General features: G+C 39.5%; 1 protein-coding gene across 1 annotated transcript in view; it reads left to right on the forward strand.

Moving 5' to 3' along the window:
* Positions 1-23,105, forward strand: part of tnmd (tenomodulin) — a 68,617-nt gene extending 45,512 nt beyond the window's left edge. Inside the window, exons 3-7 of the mRNA XM_020923523.2 lie at positions 3,498-3,638; positions 9,482-9,589; positions 14,948-15,113; positions 15,508-15,602; positions 22,615-23,105. Coding sequence (XP_020779182.2) covers positions 3,498-3,638; positions 9,482-9,589; positions 14,948-15,113; positions 15,508-15,602; positions 22,615-22,824 — 720 coding nt within the window. The 3' untranslated portion in view covers positions 22,825-23,105. The remainder of the gene's footprint in view (positions 1-3,497; positions 3,639-9,481; positions 9,590-14,947; positions 15,114-15,507; positions 15,603-22,614) is intronic.
* The last annotated feature ends 228 nt before the right edge of the window (positions 23,106-23,333 follow it).

Below are 23,333 nucleotides of genomic sequence, written 5' to 3' on the forward strand. Positions count from 1 at the left end.
CCTCTCCGTGGAGATAAGCAGCTGGCACACCATTCACCAGAAAAGTTTCATGGTGCACTCTATACCGTTGAATACTGTGTAATGACCATTAGCCTAACATGAGGTTTTTGTCACAAAGCTTAAAGGTGAAGTTTGTCCTTAGCTATGAACAGATGAATCTCTTAGTTATTTTTAACCCTAATATTTTCCGCTTAACACAAACGTGGCATTAAGTTTAACAGTTTTTGCGACTACAGGGCCCGCCTCCTTACACTTGGCGACAAACTGGAGTCTTCAGTTAGCATGCCCTTTTATCTGCCTGTTCAGTGTCTTATGGGAAGCTAATTAACGTTCAGGTTCTTCTGCCGACTGACAGTTCTGGGAAATACTATTTAAACATGGAACATCATTATGACAAACAAGTGCACTTAAAGTTTTAAGTTACATCATTTCCGACACAAATTTAAGCACATTTTAGCTCTTTCACTGGGGCAAATCACTGTGTTGTAAAAATAACAGTGTCTATAAGTATCACATAAGAGCTATTAATTTCTATTTCTGGCATGCCAATTACGATGCACAGCAGCAGCTTTTGGATATTGAACCAGTTTGAGTCAAACAGTTGTAATACATTATTATCTATTTCAACCTGGTGCGGCGGGGAGGTTCTCACTGCTGGAGTTTCATCAAAAGTGATAGCCTGCTGAAAATGTAATTCGCTGTTTTAGTATGAATCAATAAGGCTTCACTTTCTCTTCCCATTCCACCTTTATGTTAATCTAAAAGAAATGCTCAAATAAAAGTTTAATTTCACCACACTGCCTCTCAGACTGGTTAATCGTGACAATTTTAGCCGTAACTGCTCAATTGGCACTTGAATTTCGAGACTATTTTAATCAGGCTTCTCCTCATGATGGGGTGGACTTTTTGGAAATAAGGCAGTTGTAATGGAAGCTTATAAGCTACAGTGCCACTTCACAGCTGATCTTCTATTAGGAGTTATTTCCCATTTAATTATTATCACTGAGAATAAGGATAAGCCATTTCTAAAAGTTCACAGAGAGATCTCAGACGTACGTTATAAAGCAATTCAGATAACGTTCACAATGAATGTCAAAATCAGTTCCCAATTCAAGGCTTTGTGAGTACTTTTACTACTTTTACAACACAATTTCCTGCTTCTATTAAAAACCTTCCTTAAAGCTCAATGTTCTGGGTACCTGTAAGAACATTACGGAAGTTGCCGCAGGCGCTGCCATCGTCATTCAAGTTGTATTATTTTGCACGGGACTACTGATCTTGACTGCAAATAAGTTCTATATGGACTGTAAAGCTGTTTTAAAGCCTCCCAAAGAAACAATTAAGTTTTTGTTGATGTACATGAACATTTTACACAAATCAACCTACTTTATATCATATTTTAGTGGCAAAACTTTTTTTAAATTATCCAATGAAATAAGTGGATTCCTGCTCAACCAAAAGTACCACCACAAAGAAAAGGCAGAAGTGGGCGGGGTGGAACAAGGTCAAGATATTTTGAATCAGTGAATTGTGGCACAATATTTAATTTCCTTTAATTTCCCTTATCTAATTTTTGCACAATGTATCACTGTAACAGCAACAAATTCACAAGCGCTTTTTATGATATATATTCCGCTGGCAAATGTATAAAATCATATTCTCTAAATCTTTCTATGAACATGCAGCAAATAAATGAATACTCTTTAAGTATTAACAATAAAACATAAGTGTAGATTGGATGAAGTCTAATTTAGTGGTTGCTGCATCAGAGAATATTTCAATGTTTGTGGTGAGGAGAACAAACCCTGACAGGCTCCTGTCCCCGCCGCATCTTTCATTAATCACGCGTCTCATTGGCCGAGCTCCGATTTGCCACTGAGACAGATGAAGATGAACTCAGCAATATATTTCTCATCATAACACAAGCCACACATAAATATTAATAGCATATTTTCAGCTGGTGGGCATGAATCATTTTTCAGACGGGGAATTTTAAGAGCTATCCATGCGTGTCCGAGAACAGTACATAAGCAAGTGGTGGTGATAAACAACACTGCTTAAAGGCACCAGTGAGGAGGAGGCTCCAACTATACACAAGGTCTTCATTCAACTTATATCACAGCTCTAGTATGCTGCAGCGTTTCATAAGCACTCATAACTTAACATTACACGCACTAGCAATTTGCTGTCAATGATACGGCAACATGAATAGTGTGAAGAGCTGTCATATTGATGTTGCATTTGCTCTTTAGTGGTACAGTGTTCAACATGAAGGTGGATAGTTGGTTTTATATACTGTATTTTGCACTTTGTCCCTGGAGGAATAAACTGAAAAACTGTATAATGCAACAAGTACCCACTTTAAGCACACATAATCAGTGAATCGAAAAAACAAATTTCCTTTGGACGACACATGTCACATAAGATTTGATTGAGTGGTTGAACTTCAGTCAATATTTTGATGTTTGCTGAGTAAAGAATGTGGTATTTTATTTTTAAATGCAAGTGCTTGAGTTTTACTTTTTGTACCAAACGGCACATTAGACAAACTTTATTGATCCACAAGGGAAATTATTTGGACACATGCAATATATTATAATAATAAAAGCAAGAATATAAAATTTTAAATAAATAATGTCCCTATAGCCTATTTGTAGCCAGTGGGCCAGCTCCAATACATATCTGACATGATCTCGCAGGCCAAATATAATTATATCGCAACATGTCTGATTAAAATGTTAATAATAAGTTCAAAATAAATAGCAAAAATAGCAAGAGAGTGGTGTCGAAAGAGGCATAATTATATAAATGTATATGTACAAGTAAAAACGACAAAACATAGTAATATAGTAATTAAAATATATTTCAGTTATATACAAGTCGTCGTAGGGAGAGACAGTGCAAAGATGAAATAGTGACTGATAAAATAGAAAATAGAATTAATCAGTGAAACAGTCCAACCACTTCCAATCAAACATGTGTACTGTATAGTTTTGTCTTTTCTACACTCACACGATGTTGCCGTGGTGAAAATTACAAAGCTAAAAAAGTCAATCTCATGAAACCTATCTGTCAGAATCACGTTTTGTCAAATATCACTTTTTTGTCTTTCAGAACTTTTTCATTCACACCCAAGGGGAATTTCATTATAACTTTCTGTTCTTGCACATTTCCCCAGAGAACCATAGCCACTGTTTTGGAAGAAGCACATTATCTTTTATTATTTAATCACACTATATTGCACAAGGAAGAAGCTAGACCAACAGAATGTCCTTCCTGGGTTACCGTAGTTGCCCCCAGTCTTTGAAAAATTTCAGTATATGACGTCAGGAATTGCAATCTTTCTAACTCATATGGTTGAACTCATTTAAATAGCTTGGACCGACTGGGGCCTGATGTTTTGAGTAACCTTTTGCCGATATTCTTGAGTCCAGCAGCACGGTGTATTGAGTGTTGGATGCACAGTCACAGCAGGCGTGCTCTCTCTCTCTCCGCAGGTGTATGACCAGCAGTACAAAGCCGTGGTGGATGGGGTAGAGACTGACAGCGTGATGGAGATTGACCCAGGCCGGCGCATTGAAATCTTCCGAATGGGCAACGGCAGCGAAGAAGTAGTTGAGGTCCACGACTTCAAACATGTAAGTAAAGGTTAAACAAGGTTGCGAAAGGTGTTACTGGCTGGCTGGGAAATTGGTACTAGAATTGTTTCAGGGAGGAGTTGGGATGAGTTGGTAGACAACAGGAGACAGTTACAACTATGCAGTCTTTTTCTATAATAATTAAATCTACTAATTAACTGTATAGAACATATATCTTTAGTATTTCTCACTGTTGCATTTCAGAAGATAATCATAATTAATTCTCAGTTACAGTTCAATAAATCAAGCTTTATTTCAGACTCCAGTGGGTCCATATAGAACATTCAAAACAGACAAAAGACAAATAGCAAGGGAATGAAAGGACTGCACTGACTTAAAAACATGAAACAAATTAGTTCATATTAAAGGGACAGTCCGGAATTTTGGACATAGGACCTCATTTTCTAGTTAGCCAGAGTGTTGGAGACGTGTGGAGACACTTTTTAAAATATTCCATCCAGTCCTTGTATTTGCAGAGGTCGCTGGTGCTAGGCTAGTGCATGTCAATGGCCATAGTTAGCCTGCCACTAAAAACAGTCTTACCCACTTCACGAAGCACCCGAAGCAAATCTACTATTACACCAGACTGTCGATGTCAATGTCTGTGTTGATAGAATAATGTTTGAAATAAAACTAACCTTGCATCGCATGAATTGTCGCATGTTGAGGGACTATTTTCTCATATATCAGTTCACCACTGCCAAACTTTCTCTTAGGAAGTACAACTTGCTGCTGCTGCTCAGACATAAATCCTTCAAATGCAAGGTTGGTTTTACTTCTAAAATTGCTCTATCGACACAGACATTCACATCGACAGTCTGGTGTAATAATTTTTTTGCCTCAGGTGCACTATGGAGTGGGTAAGACTGTTTCAGTGGCAGGCTAACTATGGCCATTGACATGTGCTAGCCTAGCACCAGCGACCTCTGCAAATACAAGGACTGGATGGAATATTTTAAAAAGTGTCTCCACACGTTTCCAATACCCTGGCTCACTAGGAAATGAGGTCCTATGTCCAAAATTCTGAATTGTCCCTTTAAGTTTTCCAGTGGTCCAAACTCATTCCTCACTTTCACATCAGTAGCTATTGGTTTTGGAGCGTGTTTGACAGGGCCAAAGCCGTGTTTGGGACCAACAGCAGTTAGCCTGCAAACATCTTTTAAAGAAAATCTGATACAGTCTGTTTAACTTTGTTTTCTTTACTGGAATGTTACACAGTGCACAATACATTATAATTTATTTAAAATATACCTCTCTATCCTAATGATATATGCTACGTCTACTCTTATACTTTCTAATCAGTTTGGTGCCTCAAAATATCTTTCTTCCATTTTTTTCACTTTTTTTCTTTCAAAGACAATCACTGAGAGTTACTATCAAACAGAAACAAAGCAGAGCAGTAAATTTTCTTATAAAAGCATGATACCTGTAATGAAAAAGAACATTGAATAAAAGTCCACATTTTAATCCTATACAAATAAAATTCACAACAATGAATGAGTTCTGTTCCACTGACTATCTACATATCTTCACTTTACACACATATTCAGATAGCTTTTTTTTTGGCTTTTTTTTTCTGCTCAATTTTCAAAGTCTGAAAAACTCCCAAGAAAAGAAAAACACCATTAATACTCCCATCTCTCTTTGTTTTCCGGGCCTTTTCACAACTGCTGTTCCGTCTCAGGCTGCAGAACGTATTACCTTACCTTTCATTCCTAAATCATGCTTCACTGTGCACGAGGTTACATGCGCCGCACCTCTCCAAAGAAAACCTGTGTGCTGCTTGACTAGCTAATGAATACTCTTCTTTCACACCATTATTTACTGTGAAATGTTGGGGTCGGAGGGCTGAACGTTACAGGATAAAACTCATCCCAAGAAGATGCATCGAGTTGTAGCTGTTATTTTTTCTCCAACAGTGGGCCTCTTCGAAAATGGCTATATGATGTAAACAGTACACTGCCAGAATGCTTTGACCTCTGCAATCAATCTCTTGGTTTTCCAACAGCACAGTGACTATTCTTCACTTAAAATTGTATGTACACATCGAAGTACTATAAGCCTGTTGCTTGTTGTACTTCCTGTTAGCGGAGCGTATCCCCCCAGAGAAGAAACAAGTGAGAGCAGAGTAATTTGCGCCCTCATTCCTCGTTAGAATAGGGGCAAAAGCTTTATAAAATGTCGCAGAGGTTTGGACTAAATTGCTGCTGTGGTGGTAAGTTGTTAAATGGAAAAACAGGAAAAATGTTGCATGCTCTTGCGCTGAACAAACTACCGTTAAAACAATCAGTGGAGAGCCTCAGGGTCCAGTGAAGAATGGCAAATGAGGGGATTATGCCACCAGGACTGGAGCAGAGGGTAAATCCACTTACCCATTGTCACAGCCCAAAACCGGACTTGTTTTGAAAAGCAAAGTGGAGAAAAAATATCTGCCACTTGAGACTCTATTGTGTGAAAATTACATTACAATAAATCTAAAAAAAATGTAATGTTATCTGGGTATAATACAGTAAATACGGTAGATTCTTGGGAAATAGACATCACATTGACTTTACAAATGTAATACACAACATCAAATTGAAAGTAGTCTCAGAAACAAAATACCTCCAGCGTTCCCAACAAACTTATCATACAAATTTTGTGTGGAAGTGTGTGTCTGGGATTTGATTTCAACTGAATTCAAATTTAGTCTCATCTTTTCAAACAATGACTTTAGAGACAACATGTTGAATAAAAATACAACAAAGTGTACAGCATAATTATAGAAGACAGAATAAAAGTGATATTGATTATATATCAAAAGCTGCTGCAATGTTGTTCTATGAGAATTTCATCAACATAGCCTTTTGATACCTTGCAGCAGATGTCACCAACGTTCCCTGGAGTTGTCATGCTAACTGGAGGCATTGCTCTGTCTGAGGCTTAGGTGTTAATCTGAGGTTTATTTTAACACAATCTGACCAGAAAGAACTGATTTAGCTGGAACCGTAATAGGTTCCTGAAAATTTGTTGTTCAAATCTATTTTGAAGGCTGTTTTTATCTTTAGTTTTCAAAGTGTCTTAAATGTTTTTGCCAGTGTTGGCTAATGTGTGCATTGTGTCACCATGGTAATGCCTGAACATTCCCCCATACACATACATGCAGACCACCACTACCCCTCTCTCTTCATGATATATACTGAAAAGCAGAAACACCTAGCCTATTTCACATTGTGGATAGCGAAGATGTTTCAGTTACACATTTTAGTTTAGTGTTAGTGTCTTTCTAGCCAGACTAACGCCATCTAGTGCCTCCGCTCAGTTTAATTTCTCTCCAGCGACTAAGTCAGGAATCAGAATACACTAGACATTTTGCAAGATCCCCGAATGTTGTAGACTTCACACCAGCCAATCAGCGAAGAGCTCTGAAGCTATGATTGGGTCTCTTTTGTGGTACAGCACAACAGTAAACAAAGCAGTCGAGATGGATGTAGACGAAGCCATACATTCTGTGTTGGTAACAATTCCCGAGATCGAGGATTCAAAAGCAGAACAAAGAGAATGTTTGGTGAATTTTATCAAGGGGAAAGGCGTTATTGCCCTTCTTCCAACAGGATTTGGGAAAAGCTTAGGGCATGACTTACATCACGACCAAATAGCAGCGATTGGTTAAATTAAAAAAGTGCCCTCCTACCATCGAACAAACGAATCCTAATGCTGCGAGGTCAGACAGTTTCCACAAAGTTAAACTGACTGATGAATCAGGCTAGTGTCTTTCCTCTTCTGTCTGAAAACAAGAAAGACACAAAACACTCAAGATAATCTTTTAATCAAAGTTTGTTTATGGAAAAGAAACATTTTGACTTTAAAGATGATATTGAATATGCTAGTGTACTATTCAAATCCCATTTCCATGACACAACCTTAGCTAACATTTCACGGCACCTGACTTGAGCGATACATTGTCCGCTTGTTGTTGAGAGAGCGAGCGTTCATCTTTCAGACTTGCACACAGGATAGTGGCGTGTAGATATATTATAACATTGTCTTTTAAAATGGCATCACATCTCCATTCCTCATCCTTGTGTTGGTGTGTCTATCCTCATTTTCCGCATGACCAACCCTAGTAATCGTCTCCCATCACAACAGTGGCCACTCCACATCACTCCAGCGCAAGATTGCTCAAATTAAAGAGAAACACGTCACAATAAAGTTCATTCTTTTGTACCTCAGATCAATACAGGTCCGTCATTTTCTTGTGGAGATTAAATAGCATGCAATGTATTATGACATGATAGAGACTCTTCCAGTGTTTACAAAAAGAACAACTGCATTCAAAAAGCTGGTACTATTCCATACATACCTCAATGCATTGTCAGCATCACAAACTATGTAAAACAAGGGTAATTTTGGCATCTGTCAGCCATTAGACTTAAATTTAGACACACTTGACTGATCCACAAGGGAAATTATTTGAACACATTCGCTCACACATCACAATAATATAATAACTAAGAGAACAAATTCAACCACATTTGAGTACATCAGAGATTATTACTGTTAGTGATCAACAATAGCATTCATGATAGCGACTGTGTAATAAACATTTCAGTAGTTTGACAATGCAATTTTAGTTTTATTTCATCAAGCCACAAATCCCACATAAATTACTGAAGTGAAAGAGGAAGTTAGATATTGACAAAAAGCATAATACCCATTCGCAAATGAAACAAAACTGGATAGTGTGATTCTAAACCCTGGAAGAGAGTATCCAATGCCATAGCAACTAACAATGTAACATCAATCATTTCAGTGGTGTAAAGTCCTTAAGATGCCTACAGGAAATTGAAACCCAATAGCTGGTGTTCAGACTGACAGAATTGTTGAACATGGAAAAAAAAAAAAAAAAATCAGCTACCACCGTTATCTTGCATAGCTGAAAAAAACTCACCAAACTTTTGCTGTAATTAAATCTAACTGGAATCATATCTGTTTTCATGCCATTTCTCCGTTGATACCATTTTAATGCGAGCCATGCCAAATGTAGATTTTCTTCCGTCTGTAGTAATACGGCATGCTGAATGAGTAGCTCTCCTCCACGGGAAAAATAAATTGGATACAATCTGATCTAGTCTTCGAGGCTCATTCTGGCTGACTCTCTTAGATTAACGGAGAATGGCACCAGGGAAGAGAATTAACAGATCTTTCTTGCTTGCGCTAAGGCTGTCGAAAAATTGAAAGCCGCTACATTCCGTATGGTGGGGGAGAGGAGCTGAAGAGACTAGCGCCACACTTGACTGCGCAGATTAAGAGGAGTGACAGGGGCCTGTGACTGGCTAATTCAATGTGGGCTCTTTCTGTTGAAAACTATCCATTCTCAACAGTCACTGGAAGCCTCCTGTCTTTTTTTTAGGTTTGAAATCAAAGTCTGCCAGCACTGAGGGGTCATTCAATCTCATACAGTGCAAAATAATTATACATGTACCTCTTCAAACTTACTGCCTGGGCTTGGCTTGTTTAAAGGTGATCTGTGTAACCTTTCTTGCAGAGGGTTTGCCACCTGCTTGTCTTCAAGTTATTGCCATCTTGCATTTATTTAATTATGGATGTTTTTATTGTGTTTTTACTCTTACCTTTAAGTTTAATTCCACACTCTGGCACATCCTCTACAGGTGATGTCTGTGTGCCTGCAAACCTTCCAGCAGTAAAGTTGCGTAATCTGACTTTAAAGGGCTTTGATTAACACTGAAACGTTTTCAAATGATCGCATTAGAGCCTTTGGGACATCAACATCTGAGAAATATAATGAATCATTGATTGAACGAGTAGGCTTTCATTTCTTTTCTGTCCTTTTTTTTTCAAAGGGAATTACTGGGATCCGGTTTGCCAAACATCAGAAGTGCTACATCAGGACCCAAACCAGGAGCCTTCCCCAGGTGACAGAGATGGAAGCAGAGGACACGCAGTCACTGGTACGCCTATGCCCTGCTCTACCGTCTGTAGTCCGGAGCTAGCTGTCATGCATACTGCAGGAGAGATAACCAGAATAGAGCAGGAATCCACAGCCTGTCCATCTTATCCTATCTCCAGCAGACTCTCACTGCAGAATAAACCAAGCCTTGCAGTGTGTGTGAAACCATCTGAAAGGCTGTCCGCGAGCCCGGAGCTGCTTTGTGGCTCACATCAAATAGTGTTTGCTGTCAGTCTTGAGCCCTAAATATTAATATTTAATCATCTCCTCCAAAGGCTCCATCCAAATAGCCTAAAGGGGAAGGGTGCTAGAGATGGCTAAATGAAAGGTAAGCTATTACAACAGTATTTTAAAAAAATGTAGTCTTTGTAAAATTCACCAGCTTTCTATCCAAGTTCAGAGTTATTCATTTTAGTTTTTCCCTGGGTCTTGTACTTCTATGCGAACTCCAGCAAAAGAAAAAGAGGAAGGAATTCAATCAGTCAAAATTCCTTTTTTTTTCAGTGCCACAGTGCAATTCAACTGAGTGGGCTGCGTGTTCAAAGAGAAAATCCCCTTTTCAAATGTCTCTACTGCAAGCATGCGCTCATTTACATTTCCCATTGTAGGGAGAGAAGTAGTTGGCACATACAGTATTTGACGTTCACTGTCTCATCTAAAATACAGAATAAGCCAAAGAGTGAGTCCAAGCAAAACTAAGGCACAGTTTTTACTTTTAAGAGCACACAAGCTGTTATGTACAAAAACAAATCCTGTTTTGTTTTACTTTTCTCATCTTGATGTCTGATCTGAAAGGACACATTCTAATTGCCAACACAGCACCATATGTCAGGAGCTTTTCCGCCACGTTCCTGCACTTTGTAGCGTAATTGATTCATTCACTGGTCCACAATGACTTCTCTTAATCCAAGTAATAGTTCTGGTAAAGTATTTATGTGTTTCATTCTTGAACCTGGCTGCCTTTGCCACATGCTTTAATATAAATGCATTTACCTGCTCCAATAAAAGAAATGTGTATTTTTTATTTACACAGATACAATAAATAATTTTCTGCCTAGATATATATATATATATATATATATATATATATATATATATATATATATATATATATATATATATAAATTCATATAGAATATGGAAACTTAGGTTAGCCATTTTCAGATATTTGATTATACCGCTAAGGTAAATATTTTTATTTGTTCACAATCTTGTGGTGATTCAAGGGCAACCATGGTGGAGTAGGGTAAGTGTCCACCTATATCAAATGTCACCTGGAATACTACCAGTACTATAAAGCTAATACTTTTATGTTTTCACCACACGTTTTCCACAGTAAATCACTGCATACATGGCTGACATATTGTGGCAGAGTTGTTTTCCAACAGAAACAAGAGATATAAATATCAAAGAGCACTGACATTGACCTCTGCAGTGCCCTGCAGAAGTATGTCCTCACATTTGACTGTGGCCCTGGCCCCTGCTCTGTGGAAGTCCTCCATGTCTGCCTCTGCTTTCCATCTGCAACAGGAGGTGCAGCACATGCAGCTCAGGGTTAGAGCCAAGCTCTAATAGTGCACAGTTAAGCCTGCTGCAGGCTTTTAGGAGCAGGGGCTCAGAGCAGCCTCCTCAGGCACTGGGCCCACAACAAAAACAATGGGAAAAATTGCGGGAAAACTGCAAGCGGCTGATAAGAAAAACATTCCCTGTGAGCGAGAACCAGGTGACAAACATGAATTGTTTGCTGGGATGTTTTCCTGTTTTTTCAATTTGTCCTCTCCGAGAGGTATCTGAGGGAATAATCCCTGAGCTCCATCCCGTCCCTCCAGTCTGACATGGAAATTGCCAGCCGCCTCCATCGCAGCTCTCAGCCATGTCAGTGGAGGCTTTTGGCTCCATTAAACAGCCAATTAATATGGATGACCGTAACTCACCCAGCAACCCAAAACTCCCACCGATCCAGACGATGAGTGCAAACAGCCAAACAGCACGGGACTCTCCCTGAATGAACTGTTTGTTTGGTCTGCATGAGGAGATGAGCTCGGTGAATTGTACCGTGACCAGTGGGACCTTGCTCCAAAAACATCATGTTTAAGGGCCTTTGAGCAACTTCCACCACAATTTCCCCAACAGAGGTGACAGCCATGATTCACTGTCCATAAAAACACCAACCCGTGCTGTGACGATGCTCGTGGGCATGGAAGAAGTGTTCCAGGAGAAGCATAGCAGCGTTTCAAACTATGTGTCATGTAGACAGCGGATTCTCCTTGGGGACATAATGGCAGGAGAGGGTAAATTCATTAACTACAGCACAACTGGTGTATAATTAGGTTGTGCACTGTAGGCAGAAAACACACATACAGCAAGAGACAGACTCAAAACAAATCATTCCTAGGTTCCAATATTTGATAAAAAGTTCTGCTATAATAATAAGCCATTTGTCAATAGCCGAAAAGAGGCACGTGCATGAAGGAGGAGCACTGTAATCAAGCTGTCTTTGTGCTTGTCAACTGGCATTTAGAAATCCCTACCCAATGCTAAAATGTTGACCTTTCCCTCTCCTCCCTAAGGCGCTCTCTCTCACAACTTATTGAACTCGTTTCTCAGCTGTGCAGTGGAAGAAGTCGTGTTGTGCGCCCCGTGTCGTGACCCCCATTTACTTTTCGGAGCAGGCTCACTTGGCTTCAGTGGTTAAGAGGTCCAATTAGAGAGGGGTGTTTGTGTTTCTCCAGTTTGATTTTTAATTTCTTCAGCCACTGGAATGGTCGGTACACTCATTGCCAGAGCAATAGTCTGTACCATAGACCAAGTCCTTTGAGTCATCATTAGCCTAACCGTTCAGCGCGCTAAAAGTGAGGGAAAGCTTGTCAAAGACTCAGCTGAACACCTCCCAAACCCGAGATTTGAAGTGAGACAATGGGTTTACAGGATGCTCAAGTCTGTCTCACTACTTCTAAACTTACTTCTGCATTCACACAGACAGGTGATGTTATGATAGGGTGACCAGATTTTCAAAATTCAGAACTGTGACAGACCCGGGTTGGGATGGTTGGTAAAAATACAATTATGAAAAGAGCATGTAACATTGTTAATTCTCGGCTCACTTCTGGTCACTTGCCTTATGGTCATTTTCAAGCATGCTTTTTTGTATTGTGGCTACAAATGACAATGTATGCCCCGCTTTACTGTTGCTGGTGATCAGATTGGTCCAAAATAGAGACACGTAGGACATTTCTTGTGTAAAACTGGGACAAATCAATGGTTTTGGATATATCTGCAGGAACAGGGGACATAGGGCTCAAAACTGGGACTGTCCTGGGTCAGTAGGGGCACCTGGTCACCCTACACTATGAGTTAGAGCTGGGTTGTGACTATTAAAAACTTTAGCAAGTAGCTATTAGCATTTAGCATGAGCCTGTTTGAAAATTTTTAATTACATTGTCCAATATATTATAACTATATCAGAATTTATCAGAAATACATCTCATATTTTGCTGTGGATCTCTCATATTGCATCGTTTTACAAATCTTAAATGGCAGATTACAAAGATTATAACATACATTTTAAGTAAGGATTAATGTAAGCATATAGTTTGATGATAATTAGTGGATGGTATTTCCAGTTATTTTGCCATGACAGAGTAATGTATGTCACCATTCAAGCTTTCAGCTCTGTACACAGTGTTCATTATGGAAGTAAAGCACTGGTTCAGAGCTACCTCATGAATGAAAAGGGAAAATGTCTGACCCGACCTTGATCTTTATGCATTAATATAAATTATAAAGCAGCATATCCGTCGTGGTTAACGCTCGTCTCAGAAAGGTCATAGGTCAGATATGTATGCATGTCTTTCCTTTCTATGTACTGAATAAATACAGAACACACATTATCTGCATGAGTAGCTATCAGTCCTCTATAGTCTGCTCCTCGAGTTTTCATGGTGGCACCTACAAAGATAGAACAAATGGACAGGTTCTGAACCTATTCAGCTGAAAGGTAAATTCCTACTTAATTTTTGCATTATTATTATTTTATGATTCTATACTTATTAATTTAAAAATATATATGTTTTTATTGTATTTTTTTCTGATGACTACTAACTATTTTATAGTGCCCCCCCCTCAAAAATTTTATTTATTTTTTATTAATTAATTAATTAATTAAATTTAAATGTAAACTGGTGGAAATTGTATGCATTTTTTCATACACTTATGTTAGTCTTAAGTATGATTGTCTTAAGTAAATATGTCTTAAGTTTCAGAAAATACAGTGTACATATAACTGTTCAAAGTACAAGACCAATCTTAGCCAACAGTGAAATAAAAAATAAAAAAACCGTTTCACATTATGCAGAAGTTGGGGAATACTTTTATGCAAATATAGTTCAAGGATTTATAAATTTGTGATGTTTATACAATTAAGTAACTGTGCAATGTGTTCTGTCTCATGGCCTGTGCCACAGGGACAGACCACCATGAATGATAATGTACATTCCATAGCATATGTATGGATTTTTAATAGGCCTATGTAATTAAGTGGTACTACACTAAGTATGTGACTGGAGACATTTCATCACATATTATAACACACATGTTGATGACAGAATGCACCCAGCTTATTCTAATTCCAGTTAGAATGGTGGCATCCAATGAGAAGGAGAGAGCACAACCTAATACAAATGAATCTGACTCCTACTATAGCCCCAGGATTCTACGTCAAGCTTAACTAATGTGCAATTAAGCTTTAGACTGGGAGAAAATCACCTTGTACAAACATTAGTCAAGTGAACTGTTTTCTGTTCGGGGGCTGCTAATTATCAGGGGAATGGGAAGAGGGCTTTGTTTGTGTGTGCGTATTTACATATACATGAAGAAAAATAAATATGTGCACTGTTATAGCAGTGCATGACCCAAGTGTCTTCATATGTCTCTATTAGACAACACTGACATGTAGACCTTATCATTAAGCAATAATAGTTGACTTTACAGCTCATGAACTGCAGTATCAACAAATTACACATGGCGATTGCATTGGAGCCAAGCAGAGCATTGTGGCGTCTGGGTGGGAGTGTGGGGCTGAAGAGGAGGGGGGAATGCATGGCTTTATTGTGTCTGTCACATTAAATGATATTGCTGCCACACTCCGAATAATGAAGACCACTTCTAAAGTCATTTAAAAGTCAAATCGTCACTGTCTGTGAATTTCAATAATATAGGAGAATAGAAGGAGCATGCCGCAGGCTGCAGGAGGGGTGAGGGCAAGGGGGAGAGAGCAGTGTAGTCAGGACCCTCTCTGTGGACTCACAGGTGACAGATAAAACAATGAGGGGAGACACACCCTGGGACATTTGTGTTTCAGACGCAGCAGGCGGCCGATGGTGCACATGTAGAGGTGGTGCAGGACTCCAGAGTGTGGGTTCCTGCCGAGGAGCCCATCATTAACCCAGCCTTCCTTTTCGACTCCAAGATCTGGGAGATTTGCCAGGAGCTGCCCATCCACTGGATCCACCCCACCCCTCTAAGTGGTAAGAGCAGGGGGCACTGTTGCCCATTAACACAGTGCTGGAGGGCACTCCTGCGGGTTATAACTGAGCCTAGTGGGATTAGCTGCCCTGGCTACTGCCATGGTTCTGCTAAAGACTGATGGCCATCGGGTGGTTTCCTTTTTGCTGCAGATTAGATAAAAATCTTTGGAACACTCTTTGTATTTGCATCATTACAACAGCAGCAGCACTGTTTGACAAAGCCATGAAAAGTTTGGAATCAGATCCAGTCCATTTATCCTGAATGTTCCTGATTAACATCCAGCCACTGGGAGGAGGCTCACAAAAAGAGCTATAATGTGATTTTACAACCTCTCATTTCTCTCCATAAAATACAAACAGCTCCTTTTCTCCTTTCTCTTTTTCTTGTGTTCAGATGCTGAGGCTCTGGAGGTGGACACACCTGACGCAGAGGTCATAGGTCAGCGAGTCGCCCGTGACGTTCTGAACCACCTTCCTGTAAACGACTATGTAAGTTCTGCATGTGTTATCCTCATCCAGCCTGCAGCGTACAACAGGCAGTTACAGTAGTCTTTTCCATATGCCTCAGCTCTGCCTGCACTCTCTCTGCATAGAAATCGCTCACTAATTGATGTTAAAACTGACTTTGTGCACCGGAGGGCACGGCAATTGCTCTATATATCTGTTTAAGTAAGGCCAGTTCATTGAAGACTCCCTTAATGTCTCCCCATTAATTGAGAGGAATATCCAGCCTTTCAAAGGCAGCCGCTTATGCCTACAGCGGCCGTTAGTGCCTTTCTCTCATCTTTTTCCGGGGCTCTGCAGAGTGAGCTACAAAGGAGCACATTCAAGGTCACTCTCTGCTGCGCAGATAGGTTACATTTATTAATAATGCTTTAATTATCAAAGCACATAAGATGAATAGGAAGGCCAAGTGGCATATTTGGGTGTTGGATGTGAACGCCACACAGAGCTGTATGATTAATTATCCTTGACTCGGCTGAAATTCTGAAGCAGAAGTATGTTACTGAGAGATGGATACAAAATGGAACTTGCACACTAAAGATAGGACCAACACTGGGGCAGATGTCAGCACGTACCAGCAGCACTTACAGGTGAATAGGCTCTAAAGCTAAACTCAAGATAATGACTCCAGCTCAGGCTTCTCTTCAAAGCACCTGGAGATATGCCGAAAATGAGACGTCCCATAATGTTGACATTTATCAGACTCGTCCCAGATACACCACCCGCTCAACTCTTCAATTTCATCTCCTTCATCGTGTGCAGCACAAATGGAGCACGCCACGCAATTAAAACATACCAGGGGGATAAAAAACGCCCGCTCCTCCTTTTGAAACCTTTTGGCTTTATCAGCAGAGTAATGCATACCACAGCAGTTCATCCCAGAAGTTTGCCTGGCCATGTTTATGGGTCCAGTGATAATAAAGGCCTTTGTGACCAGACCAGTGCCAGCAGCCTGTAAAAGGGAGTCTGAACTCTGCATGGTGCAAGACAGCAGGATGCTACTTGTGCTTTTTTTTTTTATTCTTCTTCCTCATTAATATACTTAAACATGAATTCAAAAGTCAAGTGTTTGGTTATAGTCACTGCAGTTAAACAAAAAGTGTTACACAAAATTGACTGATTAGGAATGTTGCAACCTCATCAAAAACATACCCCAATTTGTGTTTTGTTTCATTCACATGTTTAAATATTCCTGGTTTATTATTCTGTCTACATCAAGAGAGATTTAAATTTCTTTTGATTTTTAATTTAGATCTAAACACAGTGGACAGTGGACATGACATCACAAGGTGGAACATAGTGTTTTCTGTTTGAGATATAAACACAGCCTAAATATGCAGAGTTTGTGTGTTAAACGTGTAATTGAAACAATACAAGACTCCACGGATATTTTTGATAAGGAAACAATATTATAAAATACAGACATAGTCTAATGTGGCTGCATTAACAGTAAAAAAAAATATTGATAATGTAATGTTAATTCATAGTGTGAATATGAAATACCAATAGTTGATTAAGCCTGAATATTGCATGATTTTTCTCTATAATACTACTTTAACTCCCCATTATACCTAGCTGGGAAATAACTCAAATAACGTTGCTACCAGCTCCTGATCTCCTCGAACCTTCCTCGCACATTTGTGACCACACCGCTTTCCCTAACTAAATTAAAATGCATTCTGAAGTTTGAATTTCAGCTGCCGACACAGTTTGTAAAGCAGAATAATGGTCTGAGTCTTTGTGACAGAGCCCGGCAGATATATGAGGCTGACCTTTGCCACAGCTGCCATGTCTCTGCAGTATGTATCAGAGGTGGCCCTGGAAAACTCAAGCCTCATAACGACCACGTGACAAACTGAAGGGATACCACAACTGTCCTTGACCCACACCACCAAGGATGTAGCTCCACTGTCGACCAGCTCAGGCAGCTCACACAATCAGAGTGAACACTGGCACATCTCAGGATCCGGAGTTTTCTATTTATAATGTAACGATGAGTCTTAAAAGGTGCACTAGATAACTTTACTGGTGGAGGGTATGCCACCTACTTCTCTCTATGGAAATGTCATTGCATTGGCCAGAATCTTTCACAGTATGGCATTAAATTTGTCTATCTTCATGAAGACAAACAGGTTACACACAAGCCAAGATACAAGTCAGATCCACACTCACAACAATGCATCTTTTAAAGGGCCTATATCATTTCCTCCTCAAAAATATGATCGGAGTTGTGTCTTGTTTCATTCACACATCCACAACCTGCATGTTTAGGCTGAGTTCTTCTCTTAGACATAAAAACACTTTGTCATGTGGTAATATAGGTGCTCCGCTGTGTTTTTAAACCCCACACACCTGTCACTAGAATCATTTGGATAATTTTTTAGACTTGGAATTGCTAATGTCTACTGAACAAAAGGTAAAAGATAGCTCTTAAGTTGAAAACAGCTGCTTCATGGCACCACAAGGTGTAACAGAGAATTTTGAGCTTTGGAGATGTAGACAGACTAATAATAAAGAGTGTGAATGAAACAAAACGTGTGAATGAAACAAAACACAACTCCGGGTATGTTGAGGACAAGATATTAGCATTTTAACATGACTCAAAGCTCACAAGAGTCCATTTTGCATAATTTATAACCATTAAGGTATGTTTGAGCAATAAAACACCTTTAATTGAGAAAAAAACTTGATTCATGAGTCATTCTGTGGAAAATTCTAAGTAATGCAGTAACATCTGAATGGAGACAAGCTGGTGGCAGAGCCTATCGCGGAAAAGTAACATGGACCTTTAAACCAATTATATATTTTAAAAGATTAGGATCAAGGGTTAAGAGAACTGTCTCATTCTATCTAATTATTATTGTTATGCAAAGCAAAATTCCCAGTATTACTAAATCTCTATTGAAAAACACAGTCGAGACGTTGTGTTGTGTGTTGCATAAATGGTGATAGCTTACATGGGAAGTGATGAAGCTTAATACATTTTAGATGAGGCTACTTGAAATGAAGTTGCTTTTGTTTAAAAGCTGTGGACAATGAGAGCCATATGACAGGGGCTCTATCCAAAACTTCTAACAGATGCTACCAATTATCCGTGGCTTTGTTAGAGCACAACAGTTGCCATTGTTTCTATTTAAAAATGATTGATTATTTATTATTATATCTTTGAGGGCGGATAATAGCATTATTCATTAGTACAAGAAAGTATAAAATCACAAAAGACTTCTTAGAAAATCCTGAGCGTAGTATTTTCTTCCCTCATTTTCTGCATGACTAGTGTGAACATATTTATTTTGTGTGGGGAAATCTGGACTGGTAACCCTTTTCTCACTGCAAAAAAGACGCTATGTTTATACCCGACTAGCTGCTTGGTCATGCAACAAAATCAGATGGAACTGAAATAGATGAATGCACCAACTGTTTGTATGCCTCAAGAGAAATCGAAGCATCTTATCACTTAGGTAAACCACTAGAGTTGACTAAAGCGCATTATATCTTTGTTCAATTACAACTCATCGTCACCCTCTGCAACGCTGAGATGAGAATTGGAGATCACTGTATTTCGCATGTCGCAGAATTCTAAGCATGCTACGAAGTGTTATCACCGCTGTTTTGATCCAGGAATGAATTTAAAATTGAGTGAAAACAGCCAGGCGTGTGTGTGCTTGGTGTGTAGAACCGTGCAACCAACAAGTGCACAGATTAAAGGATGTTGTGCTTTGATGAGTTGAATGACTGACTACTCTCATTCATATCCCATAATATGCATAGAGGTTTCTTGGAGTATGTGTGTGTGATGAAATCAGATGCAGCATGGAGGTAATGGCTTCTGCTCTTCATTAACGCCGCTTGTTTGTGTGCAAGTGCCTCAGATTTCCCAAGGTGAACCGCTCCTATCGGTACCCGCATCACGCCACACTCAAAGCTGAATAATATGTTTTAAAAGGATAGCTCTGATTAATTGTCTTTGAGCTCGCATGCCTCCTACTGGTTGTTTGTTTTGATAACTGCAGTTTCATTTGAATAAAATATTGCCCTCATTTTATGTTTTTTTGGGGGGGATTTTCGAGTATCACGGTACGCGGCTGTGAGGGGCAGATAAGATTATCGTTGGTCCATTGACAGTTTTCGTGTTGTTTCCATAACAGATTGTTGCCTGGGAGCTGATGACCTGAAACTTGACTGAAATAATAAATCATTAAAAGGACTATGCTGTGCTTGTCATCGTAATAAATCAGACGCAAGCTCTCCCTTCTTAAGATGCATGTAATTTTGTCATATTCATCATATCTCACACAGTGCACTGTAAGAGTGTGGCTTTAACACGCGATAGCCCTTAGACTGTATAAAGCCGTGGACTAAGGGAGTGTGACTTCATCCATGGTGTTCAGCTCCAGTCAATTGAAGATGATGATGCTAGTGGTCACAGGGGTGAATCTGGAGCTGCGTTTCATTTTAGGAATAGGAATTTATTTATGGACAAAATATAACAAAATGAAAACATCAGGATCATGTAGAGCGGGTTACTATAAACATTTTAAGATCAAGTTATAGAGAGGAGTGACGATTTTTTAAATGTAAAGTCAATTGGGGCCAGAGTCAATGGAGCTGGAAGTGCCCTCATGCTCACTTCCTATTTGGAATGTGGCAGTTAGCTATGTCCATTTATATATACAGATGATAGCACCACCTCAAATTTGCTTCACAGTTTTCCCAGGATGACAGTGTATGGTCATATGGTCAAATTAAACAATTCCATCTTGTTATAAAGTTGATCTAAATAGCTGTCCTGGTGCAGAAAAAAAGGAAAAGGTGGCTTACATGATGTCAATAGCGTTTTCTGTATAACACAATAACAAGCAAGCAAGCAATAAGTGTCTTGACACAATTGAACTGACAGTCTTTTCCATCATCTGTCATTTGTGCCTTCACTGGGATACTACACTATAAGTACAAAAAAAAAAGAAAAAAAAGAAACAGAATTAAAGCCACCTTTTTTTTATTAACAATATAATATTATGTAATTAGACAATACAAATACAATACAACATTTTATTCCTTACTTTAATACAACTGTAGGAGAAACAATTGCAAAAGCCTGTTCTAGACTTCCCACTGTTTCAGCAGAGATGAAAGTCAGCCTCTAAATCCCTTCCATAATATAACAGGGGAGTAACCGGGCTCTCCGTGTGCTCCTGCGGGTCCTGTCCTCTTAAACAATTCACACACATTTCCTATTCCCAGCAGTGGATGTGTTTTGTTCTGCCCCACTGCATGTTAGCTGAGTCATTTTTTAAACGCTTACAAAGGGAATTATGCCAGTTTGTTGTGGGAGTGTTGAAGTCAGCAGTGCGCCCCGGCTACTCCTTCTCGTGGATGCCATGCTTTTAGGTCTGTCTCCACGGGTCCATTTGCTAAAAGAGATTGAAATGTGGTCAAATGCTTTTCGACTCCTTCCACTGGTGAGTTAAGTGGCACTCCAGTGAACCCCCAATTGGACTTGTTCTCGTTCAAAGTCATGCCAAGCGACCCCCGCCAGTCCACAGCGCAACCCGCACAATGGAAAAATCCAAGGGCCATTAATTCTACCCAATTTACCTTTCGCTTGGCCCACCTCTATAAATTCCGAGGCAGCCAGTGAGCGCAAATGAAAGAATCCTTGTTAGGGCGATCATTACACTGCTAATTGCTTTAGGAATGTGGCGCACACTTAAAGTCAAGGTCAGGGGGAGGGCGCCAAGGCGTGGGGAGTGCTAATTTGAATGCTCGATTGGTGGGAAGGGGAGTCGGCCATTTTGGAGCAGGCAGAGAGTGTGTTTCATTCGGGGGAGTTAAAGAGGTCAGAGATGAAAGGAATAGTGTAATTATGCTGGTAACTACTGAGCGCACGAGTGTCGTTGAGTAGAGACAGTCCTGTCAGAGAGACTGAGAGAGCAATGTCAAGGCCACAGTGGAGCTACCTCTGGCATAATAGAAAGGTCAAGATGGGATTAGGCCACATCATGTTTTATTCTCTGCCAGCTGGAATCAACCGTGCAAATATCAAGTCATTGTCACACAGTTCATCTGCATGACTTAAGATTTTGAGTTCATTTCATGTACTTATTATTATTAGCCTAGTAGTAGAAAAAAAATCTAAAGTCAATCTGGACAATTAAATCAATCGATGTTTGGACTGCCATTTTCACTCTGAAGGTACTAGCTGTTTGTAATTAGTTGGTGCTCATTTATTTTTTTTACTATTTACGGGTACCATCCAAAGATCTATTGCATACTGTACATGTTTTTGGAGACACTAATTTCACAGTGTGTACTTCTAAAATTAAAGACGCATTGTGTAACTTTTCTAGTGAAGGGTCCTTCAAATGCTTTTCTCCATGAAGATATTATTGATTTGTCTGGAATATTTCACAGTATAGTATTTGACTTTTCTATCTTTATGGAAACAGTCAAAATGCCATTTTTTGGGGTATTTTTGAAGTATAAAACCACCTGTAATTGATTCAATGTAAGGTAGAGCTACATCCATGGAAACAAGGAAGAGACAGACCCCCAAACGAAAAGTAGTGCACCTTTAACTTAGATGTTACATTCTACAAAAACACTGGTCTATACATTGCTAATTAATATTAAAAATGCAGATACTATTTCCCATTTCTGGCAAATTAGTTGACATCACAGATGAGTAACGATTTCCTTGAAACCAAAAGAATGCAGGTAAAAAACAGTGCTACCTTCAAGTTGTTGGCACAAAAATGGTATGGCTATGCAAATGCCTGTGCAAAAGGACCTACGTATACAGAGCTGTCATCTATAGAGCAACAGTGCTTTTTTTCACAAGGCGTTGGTTCTTATGACAAACAGCAGGCCCATCCATTCTCACAGTGCTGTAGCTCTCACCTTGCCTTGGGACCGGTGGCATTTGTCGTGTGTGTGTGTGTGTGTGTACGTGTGTCCGACTGTAACCCTCTGTCCCACCTCCCGTGTCCTTTTGCAGAGGGATGTCGGCATCGAGCTGGATAACCGCTTGGATGACCTCGGTTACTGCTGCCAGCACTGTCGCCGTGGTTACCGCTACTGCCGCCGCTACCACGAGCCGCTGGGTGGTTTCAACCCGTGGCCCTACTACTACCAGGGAGGCCGCACCATCTGTCAAATTGTCATGCCGTGCAACTGGTGGATCGCCCGCATGCTTGGACGAATCTGAGAGGGAAAGGCCTGTTTTGTCCCTTTGTATAGGTGGGGTGGTGCAGTGGTTTGATAAATATTCCAGACCACTTGTGTGAGTAAAGCAGTCCATTGCACGCCATTATTTCCCAATCAGAAAGTTGGCCCATTGAGCATTACTCAGTCTAAATAGTTTAATTAGGACTTCAAGCTTTCAGAATTTTTAAAAAGGCAAAGCTATTTACTATGGGCTCTTTTGGGTTCGTTTATCAACTGTCAGACTCTCAAATCCCACTTGGATTATAATTTAAAATAGCCACAAAAGGCACTGTCTTATACATTTTACATGAAACATCCTATTTAACTTTTTTACAATCATTCCATTATTACCTTCTATATCAAAGAGCATGGCTTTTATGAAATTATGTTTCTATCTTTTATGTATTTTTTTTTTCAGTGTATCTGTCTACACACTATTTTACCAGTTTTTATAGCTATTTTTGTTTATATGTCCATTTATATTCAGAATATAACACATGATACCCTACA

Source organism: Boleophthalmus pectinirostris, unplaced genomic scaffold (genome assembly GCF_026225935.1).
Source record: "Boleophthalmus pectinirostris isolate CB_2022bp ecotype Guang Dong unplaced genomic scaffold, ASM2622593v1 HiC_scaffold_23, whole genome shotgun sequence".
Lineage (NCBI taxonomy): Eukaryota > Metazoa > Chordata > Actinopteri > Gobiiformes > Gobiidae > Boleophthalmus > Boleophthalmus pectinirostris.